This window comes from Phaethon aethereus (genome assembly GCF_964289735.1).
Source record: "Phaethon aethereus genome assembly, chromosome: 1".
NCBI lineage: Eukaryota > Metazoa > Chordata > Aves > Phaethontiformes > Phaethontidae > Phaethon > Phaethon aethereus.
The window spans coordinates 173,048,169-173,065,711 of NC_138575.1; the positions used below are offsets into that span (position 1 = coordinate 173,048,169).

The 17,543-nt window shown below is 35.9% G+C and overlaps 1 protein-coding gene across 4 annotated transcripts in view; it reads left to right on the forward strand.

Moving 5' to 3' along the window:
- Positions 1 to 17,543, forward strand: part of RBM26 (RNA binding motif protein 26) — a gene marked incomplete at both ends in the record, with an annotated part of 57,697 nt that overhangs the window by 14,942 nt on the left and 25,212 nt on the right. The window contains 11 exons of one of the 4 annotated variants that reach the window (XM_082012086.1): positions 64 to 152; positions 736 to 947; positions 2,821 to 3,081; positions 5,679 to 5,918; positions 7,390 to 7,530; positions 7,911 to 8,051; positions 9,063 to 9,174; positions 9,963 to 10,122; positions 11,543 to 11,707; positions 15,214 to 15,345; positions 16,306 to 16,377. In XM_082012086.1, coding sequence (XP_081868212.1) covers positions 64 to 152; positions 736 to 947; positions 2,821 to 3,081; positions 5,679 to 5,918; positions 7,390 to 7,530; positions 7,911 to 8,051; positions 9,063 to 9,174; positions 9,963 to 10,122; positions 11,543 to 11,707; positions 15,214 to 15,345; positions 16,306 to 16,377 — 1,725 coding nt within the window. Of the gene's footprint in view, positions 1 to 63; positions 153 to 735; positions 948 to 2,820; positions 3,082 to 5,678; positions 5,919 to 7,389; positions 7,531 to 7,891; positions 8,052 to 9,062; positions 9,175 to 9,962; positions 10,123 to 11,542; positions 11,708 to 15,213; positions 15,346 to 16,305; positions 16,378 to 17,543 lie in introns of all 4 variants that reach the window. The other 3 variants (XM_082012085.1, XM_082012087.1, XM_082012088.1) reach the window with 3 other exon arrangements.

A 17,543-nucleotide genomic window follows, 5' to 3' on the forward strand; every position in this document is an offset into this window, starting at 1 on the left:
TGTGCAGAAGTCTCCATGGTAATGTAGTCATGTTTTGATCTAATGTACATACTTTAAATTCAGATAGTTAAAGAGGAAGAGCGAGAGAAAAAGTTTTCTAGAAGATTAAATCACAGCCCTCCTCAGTCAAGTTCTCGCTACAGAGATACCAGGTAATAAATTTTGCTTAACCTCTTGTATTGGTAATCAGATGGATATGGATTTTTAGGGTGTTATTAAATTAAATATTTTCTTTCCGTATGATCACCTAATATAAGACTTCTGTTGCTTTTATGCATATGTAGTTAAGTGGTGAGTGTGTAAGTGACAGTGTAAACTGTCTACGAGTTGTGCAGAACTATCACATTTGAGTTTTATGATTCATTTTTATGTTAGATTTGTGGTTTATATTACAACATTTACCTTGCTCAGTATTGAGATTGAATTGTAATAATTACAGTTTAGAAGCCTTCCCTTCAGTAACTGTTACTGGTGTTTCCAACTTGGGGAAGGTGCAGTATTGAGCAGACAGAATTTTACATACATTTTAAAATCTTATGGGTGGTGAATGGATGGTAAAATGCATAAACCAAATTTTAAAAGACTTCTGAGAAGAAAGAAAGGTCCATAGTTAGATTTCATTTGTAGCTTTTCTCTAATTTTCCATTGCCATTTCTTGAGGTTTTTAATGGTAGTTAAGGTTTTAAATTATGGCTTCATAATTCTTGTTATTAACCTACAAAATTACATGTTTAGAAGCCGTGATGAAAGGAAAAAAGATGAACGTTCTCGGAAGAGAGATTATGACCGAAATCCTCCTAGAAGAGACTCCTATAGGGATCGATATAATAGAAGAAGAGGGAGAAGTCGGAGCTACAGCAGGAGTCGAAGTAGAAGTTGGAGCAAAGAGAGATTGCGGGACCGAGATCGAGACCGGAGCAGAAGCCGGAGCAGAACCCGAAGCAGAGGTACCAACAGTTGGTCTCTAAAATACGGTGAATGTTGCCTACAAAATTTAGACACTAAACTTAAACACAGTGTTCAAGATGTTCCAAAATTTCCTCTGTTCTTGTTTCTTTGTTCAAATTTAGCTTGGTTTTCTGTGGAAATACGGCTTAATGTGATTATGTTTTCAGTGCTTGTTTTCCCCTCTTTCCCCTCTTCTGTAGAGAACAATGGAGATTCTTCTCTAAATACCTTTGACTGTGTTGGCCACTTTTAAGCAGTGTCGTAAGAGAGGCAGAAGAGTCCGAGTTAGTTGCATTTTCACTAAGTTTTAGGAAACTCGGAATCTGGTTTGAGAAGATACGTAAATTAATACCCATCTGTAGAGGTAGAACTGGCAGAAATTACCTGTTTGACAGCAAATGATTCATCAAGCAGAACAGTACAGCTCTTTTCTTGTTGTCTTGTCCCCTCCTTGGTGTCGTAGGGAGGGACTGAAATTATGACAGTAAATATTTGCATTCACAGATGTATATGTAGGTAGGACTTATGGCTTCAGTACAGTAGTTTTTCAAATTAAACTTCTTCAAAAACAAAGCTGTTTATTCAGCTGAAAAGAATGCTTTTCCCCCCAGTACTGTTACTGATAAGTTGGAAAAAAGAACTGAGTCATTTTACATCTTTGTTCTGTCTTAAACAATGTAGAGGTAGAAATAGGCTGGTTTAAGTCTCCTGTTTTTCTTTTTGTAGAATGGGCCTTGGTAACTCAGCCTTCAAAGTAGGAATGCAGAGTTCCTGAAAGTAATGCAAGCAGATATTTTTCCAAACAACTTACCAACAAGCAAGTTAAATAGCATGCAGCAGTTTAACTAAAAGATTACAAAGTGATTAAATCTTCCTTTAAGGATTATTTTCCATAAACTGCAACAGTAGTATCTTACACACAGTATCTTATAGTGAAAGCTTTGTTTTTTTCTAAGCACCTCAAGAAAAGTCTGTTTTATCTACACTGCCATCTTTAAGTCATTTTTATTAATGTTCCTTTAATGTGGGGTTATTTGAGTCTACCAATTTACCTCATGACAGAGCTCTTCTGTCTTAATCTGGGTGCATATTGTTTATTTGATGGTAATATTAGAAAATTAAGAGAATAGTTTGTATGTATTCAGAATAAAAGGTCGTGTTACTGCTGTATCTGTCCAAGAGTGTTGCGCACCTGTTGAGCACTATTATTTCTCCAGTCATGACAAAGCTTTGCATGTGACAAATGTATGCATTTGAATGCAGATAAAATGAAGATAAACAACATGAAGATGCAATAATAACATTGTCTTGAAACATTAAAGATGTGTAACTTTCATAGTGTTTTCAAGTGGTGTTTACCTTTTTCTTGCCTGTTGCCTCCCTTTATTCAGAATAACTTTCCATCAGAAGTTCTTAGAATATATGCATCACTACAGAAGACGTAATCTGCTTGAAGTTAAATAGTAAATCCTTTACTTTGTTTAATAACAGCTGCATAGCTGTTATTAAAATAGCCCAGTAGCTGACTATGTACTTTCACGATTATTATTTCTCTGATTAAACCTTCGGAACGTAAGATTATGGAAGAATTGCGGTTGGAAGAGACCTCTGAAGGTCATGGAGCCCAACACTCCTTCGTAAAGCAGATAAACTGGAGCAGGTTGCTCAGGACCCTCTCCAGTTCGGTTATAAATAACTCCAAGGGTGAAGACTCTACAGGCACTCTGAGCAATCTGTAGAACAGTTCCGTTATAATTTTTATATTTTGAATTGAATTGATACAGATACTTAAACAGGTTAGTGGCTGCTTCTGGTGAAAATGTGCAGAAGGAATCATCCAATATAACTTTTTTTTTTTTTTTCCTAATACAGAGAGGGATTTGGGAAAGCCAAAATATGATATGGATAGAACAGATCCATTAGAGAACAATTATACTCCAGTTTCTTCTGTGACAAATATTTCGTCTGGCCACTACCCTGTCCCTACACTGAGCAGCACTATTACTGTTATTGCTCCTGCTCATCATGGAAATAACACTACTGAAAGCTGGTCGGAGTTCCATGAGGAGCAGCTGGACCACAACTCCTATGGAAGACCTCCGCTGCCAAAGAAACGTTGTAGAGATTACGATGGTAAGTCTGTTTGTTTATTTAATTGCTTCCTGCAGCTATGGTTGGCCCCTTTCTGAAAAATTGAGGTAATTTTCCTTTCTTTTCCTGATCTCCTCTAATACTGTGTACTGTGTTTTTTCTATTAACACAATTCTGGAATGCAAATTTTATCCTGCTTTTTTATTAACTTAGCTTTAAGACAGCTTGCTTTGTTAGTGTTTGTATAGGGTTTTTTTAGTTACTAGAATCATTTTATATAGATGAAAATTAGTATATTTATATAAAAAAGTTATTTTAAAAATCCAGTTTTACCCATGTTTTCTGTCTCATGTCATGTTCAAGCCAAATACTGTATTTGGTAGTTTTGACCGTGGTTAGCACCTTACTGACCTCATCACTTTTTTATTCCATCCTATCTAAGAGGTAATTTTTAACTACAAAGGTCTAGGACTGCAACTTCCGAGGCTCATGTTAGCCATTTTTTCCCATGTAGGTGTCTCTTAAAATTGGGTGGCTTTTTCTGCTTATCTGTGTCTTAAGCTATTATTTTGAATGTCTTGTGCCAAAAGCCACACAAGAGGCTGCTGCAGTTGGCAGTGACTTAACTAAATTCAGGCAGTCAACCTGTCAGCTCCGAAGAGTTTAAATTTCCCCCTAAAGTTGTTCCTGAGTTGTTTTGTTGTTGTTGTTGTATACCACAAATGATGAGTTTAAGGTCTAGGCCAGTTTACATTCAGAACTCTGATTGGAATAGAATTTATTTTTAAGTAAAGAAAATGGGAGGCTGAACTCTGAAGTGTTGGAATAGTTGTACTTGTGAAGAATAGCTTTGCTAGGATATGTCACAGCAATACTGTGGAGCAAGTAGAGTTGTGAAAGTGTAGTTTTGTTTTGAAGTTTCTTCTAAAGCAAGCAGAGCTGCAGAATGTTGTGTCATGATCTCCCAGCTCCACAGGATTTTTAGAAAGGAACAAAATGTGCAGACTAGTGTACTTTTGAAATAACATCTCCAGGCATGACACTGGGACTTTGTACCTTTAACAGTCTGTCTTTTATAGCAGCTTTATTTCCAATTTCTGAGTATGAAGTAAATGGTAATTTGTTGGAAAACTGTGATATAGTTGTCCTCAGTTTTTTACTGTTTTTTGTTTTCTTATGTTTCTGAATGTTACTAAAACGTCTCAGTCGATGTCTCTTCCATTTACTTTTTTCATGACTGTTTGTGTGTTCTAAATTTATAAGCTCATCTCTCTGTTCAGTGGCTAGCTGGTTCTAACATGCTGCTCTTCTTGTCCGCACTTTCATGTTTTTTACTTAAACCTCTGCAGAACTTCTATTTTTCCTTAATGTTTCAATTTATATGTTCTGTAACTCTTCCTGAAGATGAGGTAATACAGACTGCTTTTTAGCATCATGTTTTGAGGAAGTGGACAACTCTGCTTTCTTCCTATTTTATAGGAAGATGTTTTGAATTTTCCCCCCATATTGCATTGCATTTTATTGGGTTTTCTGTGGGGGCTGTTGCTAAAGAAATAATCATAGAGTCATAGAACGGTTTGGGTTGGAAGAAACCTTTAAAGGTCATCTAGTCCAACCCCCCAGCAATGAGCAGGGACATCTTCAACTAGATCAGGTTGCTCAGAGCCCCGTCCAACCAGACCTGGACTGTTTCCAGGGATGGGGCATCTGCCACGTCTCTGGGCAACCTGTGCCAGGGTTTCACCACCCTCATCATAAGAAAATTGCTTCCTTAGATCTAGTCTGAACCTGCCCTCTTTTAGTTTAAAACCATTACCACTTGTCCTATTCGCAACAGGCCCTGCTAAAAAGTCTGTCCCCATCTTTCTTACAAGCCCCCTTGAAGGACTGGAAGGCTGCAATAAGGTCTCCCCAGAGGCTTCCCTTCTCCAGACTGAACTACCCCAACTCTCTCTGCTATCCTCATGGGAGAGGTGCTCCATCCCTCTGATCATGGTTGTGGCCTTGATCATTTTGTGCAGCCTTCCTATGGACCCACTCCTATGTTCTACTTGCATGTAAAAAAAGAAAATGAATGCATTTTCATTTTTATTTATATGTGTGTATTTCATATTTACATATGTATGTATTTATACACATATAGAATACATATATATGAAAATAACAAAATTTTTTGCTGTTACATAAACACATTAAACTATGGCAAAATATTCTAATTCTTCCTGAAATTGAATTTTCTTATGTTGGAATTTGATAATATCAACTTTTAATGTTAATAGGGGTTTCTCAATCCCAGTATCTGCCCTTTTTACTTAGAAACGCTGTGTTTTTGTTAATGTGAGGACACATGGATTTCATCCTTTGCTTTCAGAGTTTGTTACAATTCAGTGCAGATTTAATTCCTCGAGAAAAATCTGTCTCCTATATTTATTCTGCTAGAATGTCACTACAGTCTTCCTGTGTGCTGACTGTTGAAATTGGCCATTTAACTTTATTTTATTTTCTAATATAAATTTCTGTTGGTATGTGAAGCTCTTAATTTACAGACTGCTGCATTACACATAGAACATTTCATATCTACTCTGAATCAAACTACAGCTGTTGAATACTAACAATTTTTTTTTGTTTTGATATTTCAGAAAAGGGTTTCTGTATGAGAGGGGACATGTGCCCTTTTGATCATGGAAGCGATCCAGTAGTGGTAGAAGATGTGAATCTTCCTGGCATTCTGCCTTTTCCAGCACAACCCCCTGTTGTCGAAGGACCACCTCCTCCTGGACTTCCTCCCCCTCCACCAATTCTGAGTCCTCCTCCTGTTAACCTTAGACCTCCAGTGCCACCACCAGGCCCTCTACCACCTAGCCTTCCACCTGTAACAGGTAATTAAAAAAGATTAAATCTCAGTTTTTAGTAGAAACGCCTGGATGTTACTTGGGTGTATGCAGTGCAAAAAAACTTGTTCTATGAATGCCGCTGTATGTTAAAAAGCTGTACTGTGCTCTACTATGGCATAGCTTACCCCCAAATGATTGGTTTTTATAGTAATTGTTGCATGGTTGATGTAAAATTTGCATGTTAAATGTGAACCTTGAATATGGAATAATATTTTAATTTTGTTTAAGCAAAAGTATGGAATGGCAAAACTCAATTCCTTGAGTTTTAGAGGAGAATTTGTCTGAAACTGACTACTGTTAGAGAAGAAGGGAAAACCCTGGAAACAACAGATACTTGGCATTTCATTTCTAATACTAAAATTAAGGAGGGTTCATGACCATATCAGACTTAACACCTGAAAGTATGTCATTTGCAATTAATTTTGAAAATAAAGTTGTAAAGTAACTAAGAAAGAAAATTTGCCAGCTTGTTTACTCTTTCATTGGAAAGTACTTTGGCTCGAGTACTAAAAATTACATGAAGACTTGTGTGCCTGGCTGTCACTTATAAAATAGCATTTAGCATTCAGTTCCCTTGTGTGGTTCAAAAACTTTTAAGTGAGCTTATCTGATTATTCCTTTCTCTCTTTTTTTGTTAACTTGGGTGTCCCACTTGGTAAAATTATTCAAGAGCAATCGATATTTGATATTGCTTGAATATCAAAACTGTTTTCATTTCCGGTTGATAGTATATTTCAGTAAGGATGGCATTTCTTTCTTTCACCTAGTATAGAGAGTAACTGTATTCCTGGGGTGATCAGTTCTGCCTTACATGCGGTTTCCAGATCTGTGTGAAAAGTCCAAATATGTGACTTTGTATCTTTTTCGAAAAGGTGGTTTTGCCAATGATTAAAGAGAAGATCAGGCTTGACTGCTCTGCTTTGAAAGTGTCAGGTTACCTTTTGTAAAAAAGAGCCCAGCCAACCAACCAAACTAAAAAAACCCTCAGTTTTAAGAAGGATCCCTTTTACTTTCTACTAGAATTATAGGTATTTTGGAAAAATAATTTCAATCAAGTTTAGTTATTGTCATCATAGAATATTTTTGTTATACACTGTTAAAAAAAATAGAATTTCCTTCTTTGAGGGGGGCTTATAGAGCTTTAAAGATCTGTTGTTTATGAAGATAAATACTGGTTTAGCAATTAAATTTTGCTTATAGAAGGGTGTTCGGAGAATTGTTAACCTGTTCAAATGCTTTTCTCTGTAATTAAGTTCTGAGTCATTTGCTGGTGGGGGAGGTTTTGTATGAATGAATGGTACAGCATCATGTCTGTATACATGCCCTCTCACACCCTTTTTTTTTTTTTTTTTTTTTAAATAGCCTTAAAAACATTTCAGATCAGTTTCCTTATAAGTTGAATGTAATGCAAGTCTAGTGGATAATAAATGAATGCAGAATCCTTTGTTTCTGACAGGACCACCCCCTCCACTTCCCCCATTGCAGCCTGCTGGCATGGATGCTCCCCCAAACTCAGCAACTAGCTCAGTTCCTACTGTTGTTACAACGGGTATTCATCACCAGCCGCCTCCTGCTCCACCCTCTCTTTTTACAGCAGGTGTAGTACTGAGGCTTTGCCCACAAGGTTTGCTAAATAGAATAACATTGATTCATATTATACTGTACTTTTTAAAGACTATAATTTTATAGTTTGGGAGAATAAGTTTGTATCATTTAGACTGTGACAGTAACTTAACAGTCTTTTTTTCTAACTTAGTTCAGGACAGAAGTAAAATTTGCATGTTAAATGTGAATCTTGACTATAGAATAATATTTTCACTATGTTTAAGCAGAAAATTTGGCATGGCAGTTTTTAGGATAGTTGTCATACAACTCTTCCATTGTAACTGTATCTTGTAATTTAATGAAATGTTATATTTGAAACCTTAGGGGTTTTAACTGCAATTTATTTTAATTAGACAATTTCTTTGTTACCAGAAACGTACGACACAGATGGCTATAATCCAGAAGCTCCAAGTATAACAAATACTTCAAGACCTATGTATAGACATAGAGTACATGCCCAAAGACCAAATTTGATAGGACTCACATCAGGTGATATGGATCTACCACCCAGAGGTATGCTTTCAAAGCTACACTTACTTCGTTTAGCTGGCTGTCTTACATTAATGCAGATTGATGCAGTTTTCAGAGAATATAATACTGGAAAAGAGTGTATTTTTTTAAACCTTCTGGAATTAAGAGAAGTTTAGTTGAACAGGGAGTTATGCTCATAGTTGCTTTGTGTGTGCATTTTTACAGGTAAAACGAAATCTTTTGCTAGAGTATTGCATGGTTTACACTTGACTAATAACTGGCCACTTTGTACATCTTTTATACAGAAAAATATTAATATTTCTGTAACAGACTCTTAGGATGATTTTTGCTGTGGAGAGGAGGGAGTCCTTTTTATCTGGTGGCAGACAGTTATGCACTAGTAATCTTAACCTCATAGTTCCTGTAGCCCTGAGAAGAAGCAGCAGTATACAAAATGAGAAGGAAGAGGGATGAAACCAATTTTTTTAATGTGTGTTTGTTTACATTTGTACGTATTTGTATTTAATCTTACTATGTTTCTATTCGTGTATTTTCAGCAAGGAGTCCCCCAATATGATTCCTGTTCTTCAGCAAGAGACACTCTTCTCCCATCCCATCCCTAGGTCTTGCTCCTAGTTGTTAGTGCTCTGAAGTACTGTACATTTCCTATCATGAGCATTTTTGTGTGTGCCATGTAATAGTAGAATGGAGGTGTTAGCAGAAATGGTCTGAGCCTCAGAGTATTGTATGGGACATTGTGAATCAGTGAGTGCAGTCAACTTGAGGCAGATGCCTTCTGTTACACCTCTTTTGTTTTCCTTATGTTACTGTGACAAAAGGAAAGCTATTAGCTGTTTTGATCTGTCACAGCATCTGTTGATAGTTAAGAAAAGTCTGTGACCAAGATTTGAATCAGTTTGACAAGGATCATAGTCATTTAAAAATAAACAGTTGTGTTTTTCAGTGCAAATTCAATGTGAGCAGAATACCTTTTTACAATCAAATACACAGAAAATACAAAAAATTTTGTAAAATCTTTTTGTCTGTTTGCAGAAAAACCTCCTAATAAAAGTAGCATGAGGATAGTGGTAGATGCTGAATCCAGGAAGAGAACGATTGGTGCAGGGGATGGTGGAGTTCCTACAAAGAAGACATGGTTTGACAAGTGAGTGATCATTAACACAAGGTTGGCTTACAGTAACTGGTTCTGTGGATCTCTTTTCTGTAACCAGAAACATATAAATCTGTATAAATTGCAAGCAAGTTAAACTGTGAATGAGCTGACTGTGCTAAAACAAATCACACTATAAAGTGATATGTATTTGACTGTCTTCTCTCAAAGGCAGTATAGAGATAGCTGAAGTTGCCTTGGATGATACCAAGATCTGCTTCCTGAAAGCTGGAATCATCTAAGAAACAGAGAAGCTGCAGTGTGGTGGTTGTTAGGGATGACTGATCTTAGTGAGTTGTGTCATTGCTATTTTGGATTGAGTTGCCAGGTATGTTACTGAAGAAAATACAGGGTGCAGTGCTCAGTGTCCAGCTATACCTGGGGTCACAAAAGGTTGGAAGGGATTTTGAGAGATAACTGGGACTGAGGAGAGCATTGAAAGAATAGTTATTTGAAACATTAGTGGTGAGATTCCATGGGATAGCTGAGAAATAGTTTTTGGAGAGGAGCAATGTGGAAGTCATGACTTACTGACACAAGCAAATTATTGTGAATTACCTGGCAGGTTTATGCTCTGGGGTACGCCAAGAGTATCGGTGGGGAACACTGCAGGTATATGGGCCTGTGTGCTGTACTCTTCTACACTTTTCTAAAATTACATTTTTTAAGTCTGCAGATCTTTCTGTGTCTCATACACACATGCTCCTGTGCAAGCATGTACAATTTAATATTGTGTTTGTTAGCTTGCTATGGATTTCTGGCTTGATTTTTATTTGTTGCAGGCAAAATTTTAACAGAACAAATAGTCCAGGTTTCCAGAAGAAGGTACAGTTTGGAAATGAAAATACAAAACTTGAATTGAGGAAAGTTCCTCCAGAACTTAATAATATCAGCAAACTTAATGAGCACTTCAGTAAGTTTGGAAACTTAGTCAACTTGCAGGTAAGTCAACAAAGGGAAGGCAGTATGCTTTGACTTCATGATAGATGTAGTTGCTAAAAGGGAGAATGCCAATTATTTCTTAACTGGTTCGCTGGAACTATTCTTACTATTTTCCTAACTTGTTTCTTAAACATGATCTCATTGTTTTTAACGGAAGCAGAAATGAAATATTCTGGTCTTTTTAGGTTTTGAACAAATGTTTTCCTCACAGATAAGATTTAAGTTACATTGTTTTAAACATTGACAATTGATTGGAAGTGTTTTTCCTTCACCCCTTTTCTCAAGTTTGGATACGATGGCATAAACCCTCTGTATTTTTTTGAGATAAATTGTAAATACAGAAAACCTGTATTTCTGTGACATAATTGCTTTCTAGTCCCATAGTAGGGGCAATTTATCCCTTAAAATTACTTCATAGTTTGTCCCTTATAATTACTTTGTAGTGTATCTGAGTGACCCACGTTTATGAACAGAAATAAGCAAACAGTTAGAGAAAGATACAAAAGAGTTTCAAAGAGCTAAGGCCTAACTTAGCTTCCAATGTGTAACATCAACCTATATGTGTAATGTCAATATTTCATATCCAGTCTCTAAGCTACTCAGTCTGATCTTTTATCATGTTTCATTATCAACAAGTATCAGATGTTAGTTAGTGTTTTTACGTATGCTTTTGTGTTTGCACTGAGTTGTTGAATGAAGAGGTGTAATAGAATATTTTTGTGCGTACTAATTAATACATTACAGAATAAACCTCCTGTGCCTGTCTGAACACTAAGGGAATTTAAGTCTCTCTTAATTGCTCTTAAATATTTCTTAAGCCTTTCCATAGTTTACCTAAGAATATGGGTGTATTAGCAAGCAATATGATTCAGTAAGGCAAGTAAAATTGTGTGTGGATGTATATAGAGAGATAGACAGATATGCAGATAGATATTGCAAGCTATATTTTCTTCCAAAAGGTGTAATTTTGTCCTTTGAACGTCTCTAAAATAATATATTAATGTTCACAGGAGGAAAACCAAAATGAACTTTGTGTCTAGCTCTGACACTAGATAGGACATTTATTAACTGACCTCTGTATTTTTTGTAGCAGTTTTCTTTATTTCAGTGATGCTGCTTCTTGTCTTTCAAACAGTTACTTATATTTGCAATTATAACTACTGTTTGACTGTTTAGGTATTTTACTTCAGTGTGTTTGGGGTTTTTAAACTATTCTTAGAATTTATTAGCTTAATCTCAAGGTTGCTTCTTGACATCAGGCTTTTCAAACAGAATCATGAACAGGAAATATTTATCTGCTGACCCATATTGGGTTTAAATTGTAAGCTCTTGAGCCTTGAAACTAGTGATTTTATGATAATGGAGAGACAAATGAAAATCCTACATGCAGTAAGTTTTGTTCTTCTGTTTTAAATCTTAGGTTGCATATCAGGGTGATCCAGAAGGTGCCCTCATTCAGTTTGCCACACATGAGGAAGCAAAGAAGGCTATATCAAGTACAGAAGCAGTGTTAAATAATCGTTTTATTAAAGTTTATTGGCATCGAGAAGGCAGTGCACCACAAATCCAAGCTACCACACAGAAGGTAGGAGATCTAAGTCTATTCTGGCTAGAATGTTATGCAAAATAGAATTTTTAAACATTTTCTAAAAATGTTTATAGGAAGTAAACTAAATACTTTTTAAATAATGAGTGCTTCATGTAATGCTTTTCCAAAAGTTACTCTTTAATTGTACAATTTTGACCTCAGGAGTTGATTAGCAAGGTAAGACTGAAGGTATTTAAAGAAAGCCCTTCTGCAACTTACTGAGAATTCCACTCTGTCATCTCATGTGAAGCAAGGTGTGATGCTACTGTCCACTGAATAACATCTACTTTGCTTTAACTAGTATAGGCTTTTTTTTTTTCCTTCTGCTGAGCATAAGACAGACAGCGGAGGTATATTTCTTTTCTTGGAAGATAATCTCCATTTTCTTCCAAAAGGTGCTGTTTTTTCCAGTCTTTTTCCTTTCCTGTTAGGCATGAATATTGCTGTAGAAAGTAGCAGTAGAATTTGTTTTACGCAAGGGTACCTATATGTATATACTGATATACACATGTATATATGTAGAGAGAGAGGACATGCAAACAACAGTGTAAGAAGAGCGCTGCGTTAAAGAGACTAATTTTGCGGAAATGGATCAGGGATGTTTTATATTTTTAAGTGGAGAGGGAGGTGCTGATCTTTTTCCCTGGTATCCAGTGGTGGGACATGTGGGTGTGGTTCAAAGCTACACTAGAGAAGGTTCAGACTTGGCTTTAGGAAATATGTCTTTACTTGAGAGAGTGGTCAAACACTGGAAAAGGCTTCCTATAGAGGTGGTCGATGCCCCATGCCTGTGAGCATTTAAAAGGCATTGGATAATACACTTAATAACATGCTTTAACTTCTGGTTAGCCCTAAAGCACTGTAGGTCCCTACCAACTGAACTATTCTACGTTTTTTGATTGAGTTGCACGGTGGAGCACCTGTTGGTAGTTGTCATGTGCATAGTAACATTGGCAACTTTTTAAGAATATGAAACGGCAGTTACTGTTGTGGAGCTTAGATTTGTAGCCTGTGACAAGACAGATCAGATCTGTTAGCAGGCATAGTGTTTCTGCTCAAACATAAGGGGAAACTTGGATTCTCTCGAGTCATGTAGGTTATTGGATAGAGAGCCTTGTCAGTTAGCTCCTGGTGTAGCAAGTCCCTCTGAATACTTGTGTATCCTGCTTTATTGGATTTGCTGTCAGTGTGGAACAACACATTCTACCCTTAGAAAATACGAGGCAGGCTCTGTAGAAGAAACATTCATTTATTTATGTATGCTGATATAATGAACAAGTGAGCTGTTAGTGGATTCTTTCAACTGCTGCTCTAAGTTTTTAATTCCTTCTTTCTCTGGATGGTGTATGTCATCATCATTCAGAATCAATGACGCAGTTTTCCATAGCAATCCTGCTGCAGGGCATTTTAGGTAACAGTTTCCTTTCTCTCCTTCTTTTGCCCCACTTTTTATCTACAAAAATGCAGTTTTAATGATGCCTTTCTCGCTGTCTCCCCAGTTATCATCCTTTAGACTTGGTTTGGATTCAAATGTATAAATATCTTTGCTTGATCTGAACTAGTGCTTCTCAAAATGGTATTTACTTTCTAAGGTTGATTTACATCTGGTCAGCCAGAAGAGGGCAGTGGAGTATGTAATTTGCATTCATGCAATTGTTACCTCCCTTGAGAAAGGATAGCTTGAACAGTTACTGAACTCAGTTTACTTGCTGATTATGCAGTATGGATTATGCTGATTATGGAGTATTGACTATGTATTTCCAAACAAATATCTGATCTATACATTTGTTATTTTGCAAAACATCAATTTTAAAGAGTCTTTTGGTTTTTAGTGATGTTACTAGCTTCCCAGCACACCACCCTTGTCAAGTTAACCTTGATGGACTGAGAATGAATTCCTCTTGGTACCAGGTAACAGTATTGAGGGTTCCTGCTTCACAAAGGACAGTCTTTCATCATGTGGCAGGAAACTACAATTTGAAGTCTGTTATGGGTGATAGAGGGCACACAGTGACAAGAAAAATTTAAGCAGGAAATTAAAATTTTAAGTGCGATGCTTTCATTTTCATCTACCCCAAAATATAACAGTTATCAAATTGTTGATTCAGTAAACAGGTATTTTTAATTCATAAGCCTTTCAGAAGCATGAATATTTACTTCCCTTTTAATTGAAATTAATATTTGGTATCATATCTACAAGTAGTATGGAAACTTTTTTTTTACAGTACCTCTCATACTAGTATTTTAATTTTTGTCAAGATTGCTGGTGTATTAATTAATTACAGCTGAATGAATTTCACCTCTATTTATAATGATTTCTAGCCAGATATTTTCTGTGTCAGGCACTAAAGACAGGTGCTTGAATTTTTTTAGATGTAAAATCAAACTTGGCTTTTAAGTTTTCCCTTCAGTAGTAGCTGGTCTTGTACAATTTCTTGGTCATTGTTGTTTCCTCAACAGGATTACTTTGGAAAACTCTTACTGTGGCAATTCCAAAAGCAGTGAAATTACTTAGTAAAGATGGTGGGAGTCTACCATAATAAATCATCAAATAAAAGGCTTCTGGGAGGAAGCAGAAATAATGTCCTCTCCACATCTGTGGTAAATAAAACAAGAAGTACTGGTCTTAAAATGGAGCACAGGAGATTTAGGTTGGATATTAAGAAATAGTTTCTAATGCTAAAGGATGCTGAAATACTTTTGCCTAAGAGAGGTGAAGGGACCTGATAGGACCTCTTTCACTGGAAATCTGTAAGAACTAGATAGGTAGATACTGCCAGTAATGGCTTATGTAGAGCTGACTTTGGAATGTGCAGGAATGGATTAGGTGATGTCCTGAAGGTTATAAATATGACAGGAGGCTTGCTTGGAAGCATATTATTTTAGTCTTTAATGTTTTTGTCAAAGAAAAGATGGCAAGGTGTTAGCTGTCAGGGCATATCCATGGTAGGTTCAAAGATTAGCTGCTCTGTTTTATTTTTCCTCAGTCCCATGACTCCATGTCTATATCCCTCTTTCTTTTTCTATTTTGTCTATATTTGCACATAGGAGATGAAAAGTGATACATTGCTGTAAAAAGTGGGAGTCTTAATGGTAGAAGTTTGTATTCTGCCTTTCCATGACTAAATAGTTGATGAAAGATTTGTGAATGGAATCAGAAGACTGCTTATTACTTTTTGTTCAGTTCTAACAGGTGGAAATTAAGATAGTCTAAGTAGATTCGATTAATAGAAATAGATCAGTTGTTTGATCACTTTTGTGAGCTGCAAGTGCAAAATAGATGTTGTTGCTGTATGCACCACACAAATAGTATAACACCCGAAATCTCATGAAGTGTTTATTTTTGCCATTTGGTGAAAAAGCTACTGAACGAAAGAAAGGAAGAAGTGTAAATCTAAATGCTATTGCAGCAATCTCATTGTGTGTTTATCAAATTACATATGTAGCAGCATTTCATTGTTAATATTATGATGTGCTTTTTTGGGGATGGGGTGGTGTTACAGGTAATACAACCCTTAGTTCAGCAACCTAGTTTACCGGTAGTGAAACAATCAGTCAAGGAGCGATTAGGTCCGGTACCTGCAAGTAATATTGAACCTGCAGAAGCACAGAGTGCCAATACAGAAGTCACTCAGGTATGTATGTCAGAAAAATCACATTTTTCTTTCTGTAATAGTTTCCATAGTGTATGAATGTATCCGTTACACTTACTTGTATAGTGCAAGTACATCTTTACTACTTGTAAGTGCATCTAGGTGTTTTGATATTAACATTTTCCTCAGTGTAATGATATTTGGCTTTCTTAACCCAAGAGTGATACCTAATTTTCAGTATCATAGCTTTTTACTTAGTTTAAAAAAAAAGACTGAAAATATTTCAGTAATGTTGTGTTAAATTGCAGTTTTCAGATTTCAAAATAAAGTTGGTTTCTATCCAAAGAACTAAAAGCTGTCCTTACAGCTAAAACCGTTAGAGACCAATAGTCAGCATCTAAAAGTGTTTTCAGTATTTGTACATCACCCTTAATACGAGGAAGTATGTAACCACAGTACCAATCTGAATAATGACCGAATCTGGAATGTTACTCCCATTAGAAATAGCCTTTAAATTTTTATTATACTAGAAGTATCTCATTATTGTGCCACTACTTTAGTTTTACTTCTGAAAAGGAAGACCACCATGCTTCAGAAAACATTTGTAGTTTAAATTCAAACAAATTTCTGCAATTGATGCCTGTAAATACCAGATTATAAAACACAGAAACTGAAGTGTATTTAAAAAGGCCTGTGTAGATGATCGTCTGCCAGCTAGCATGTCATGGACTTGCAAAAAACATGTAGTATGATCTTTGATTCCAAATTTGGCTTTATCTTTGTCTTACCCAAACTATTATACATGTATAGTAACTGTAAAATCCAATATCTAAAATTGTTTTTATCATCTGCTTTGGTATTATTTATCTTGTATTGTTGGACAAAATTCTATGGTTTTATTAATGAAAAATGTTTCTAATTTCCTAAAATCTGGAATTACACAGGAAACAGTAAAATACTCCTAAAGTATATTTGAATTATAATTTTGTTTTGTTTTCTTAGAGTGTGACTAAATTATCTGTGAAGGATAGACTGGGTTTTGTGTCAAAGCCAGTTACTCCAACAACTGAAAAGGTAAGAGAATGTCTCTTATTCTCTTCCTCACATTTAGTTTCAGTAGAATTAATTTTATTATCAAACCCCTTGTGTCAACATTAAGTTTGTTTCATAACTATAAATTTATTTTTTAGAGTAAGTTTTATGAAGTATAATATATCAAAACTCAGTGTAGCAGATGGCTAAATGATTATACGAATAATAAAACATGCTAGGACAGAAGCTACCATTTTGTGGTGTTTGTTTTAATATAGTGGGTTCCATTTATTCAGTCATGAAAATAACTATGTATGTTCCAGGATCCCGAGTTGTTAGAAGAATACAGAATTAAATTTTAAAAATTAAATAAATTTTGACACTATATATGAATCTATAGAAAGCCTTTCTATAAAAATGTTTTTGGGGTTTTGTGTCCCTTAAAAGATGATGCTGTAAACATTTAGCCTCTTATTTGATCTTACAATTTGTGGTACTTGTGAAAAGATAAAAGTGGAAGTTAATCAGTGCAGAGAGGACAAAGAGAGGTAAGGTGGGAAAGGTGTATCTGGATCATGGTTATGAGTTGTGTGTTTTTCCCAGTGGTTGCAGCTTTCAGAACACTGAGTTGTTGATGTGTTTACTTTAGTAGCAAAGTTCGTGATGCATGTTTCCAGATCTATTTAGCACCTTAGGGGAGAGGCTTCCCCAGTGTTTATAACATTCATTTGAGAAGAGTTGTGGTAGAAAGGCAGCAAGTTTTACCCAGTAACAAGATTCCTCTGCTTAGTTATATATCTTTTCCATTGGGAATTGGCTTGACCTGAAACGAATAAAGTATCCACTGCATTTTACCACCCCCACCCCCCTTACAGGATGTCAGTTAATGCATTTAGTAGAATATAATGAGTAAAATTCACTTCAAAGATACTATGCTGTACTTAGCATACAAAAGTGACAATACTTAATATTGAGTTGTAATTGTAGAGGATGTCTCTTCAGCTCATTTCAAGCCAAGCAGTCCACCTAAATGCACTGATCTTGGCTTCTTGCCCGAAACACTTTTCTACAAAGAATAAATTCTTGTTAAAATGGTTTTCCAGTGTGTGTTCTGACAGTACGGACTGATTTTGATTAGCTCCTGGGCTGTTCAGTGGACTGGTTGTGAAGCAGCAATTTCTTTGATGTTTTTAGTAGGATTTTGAAAC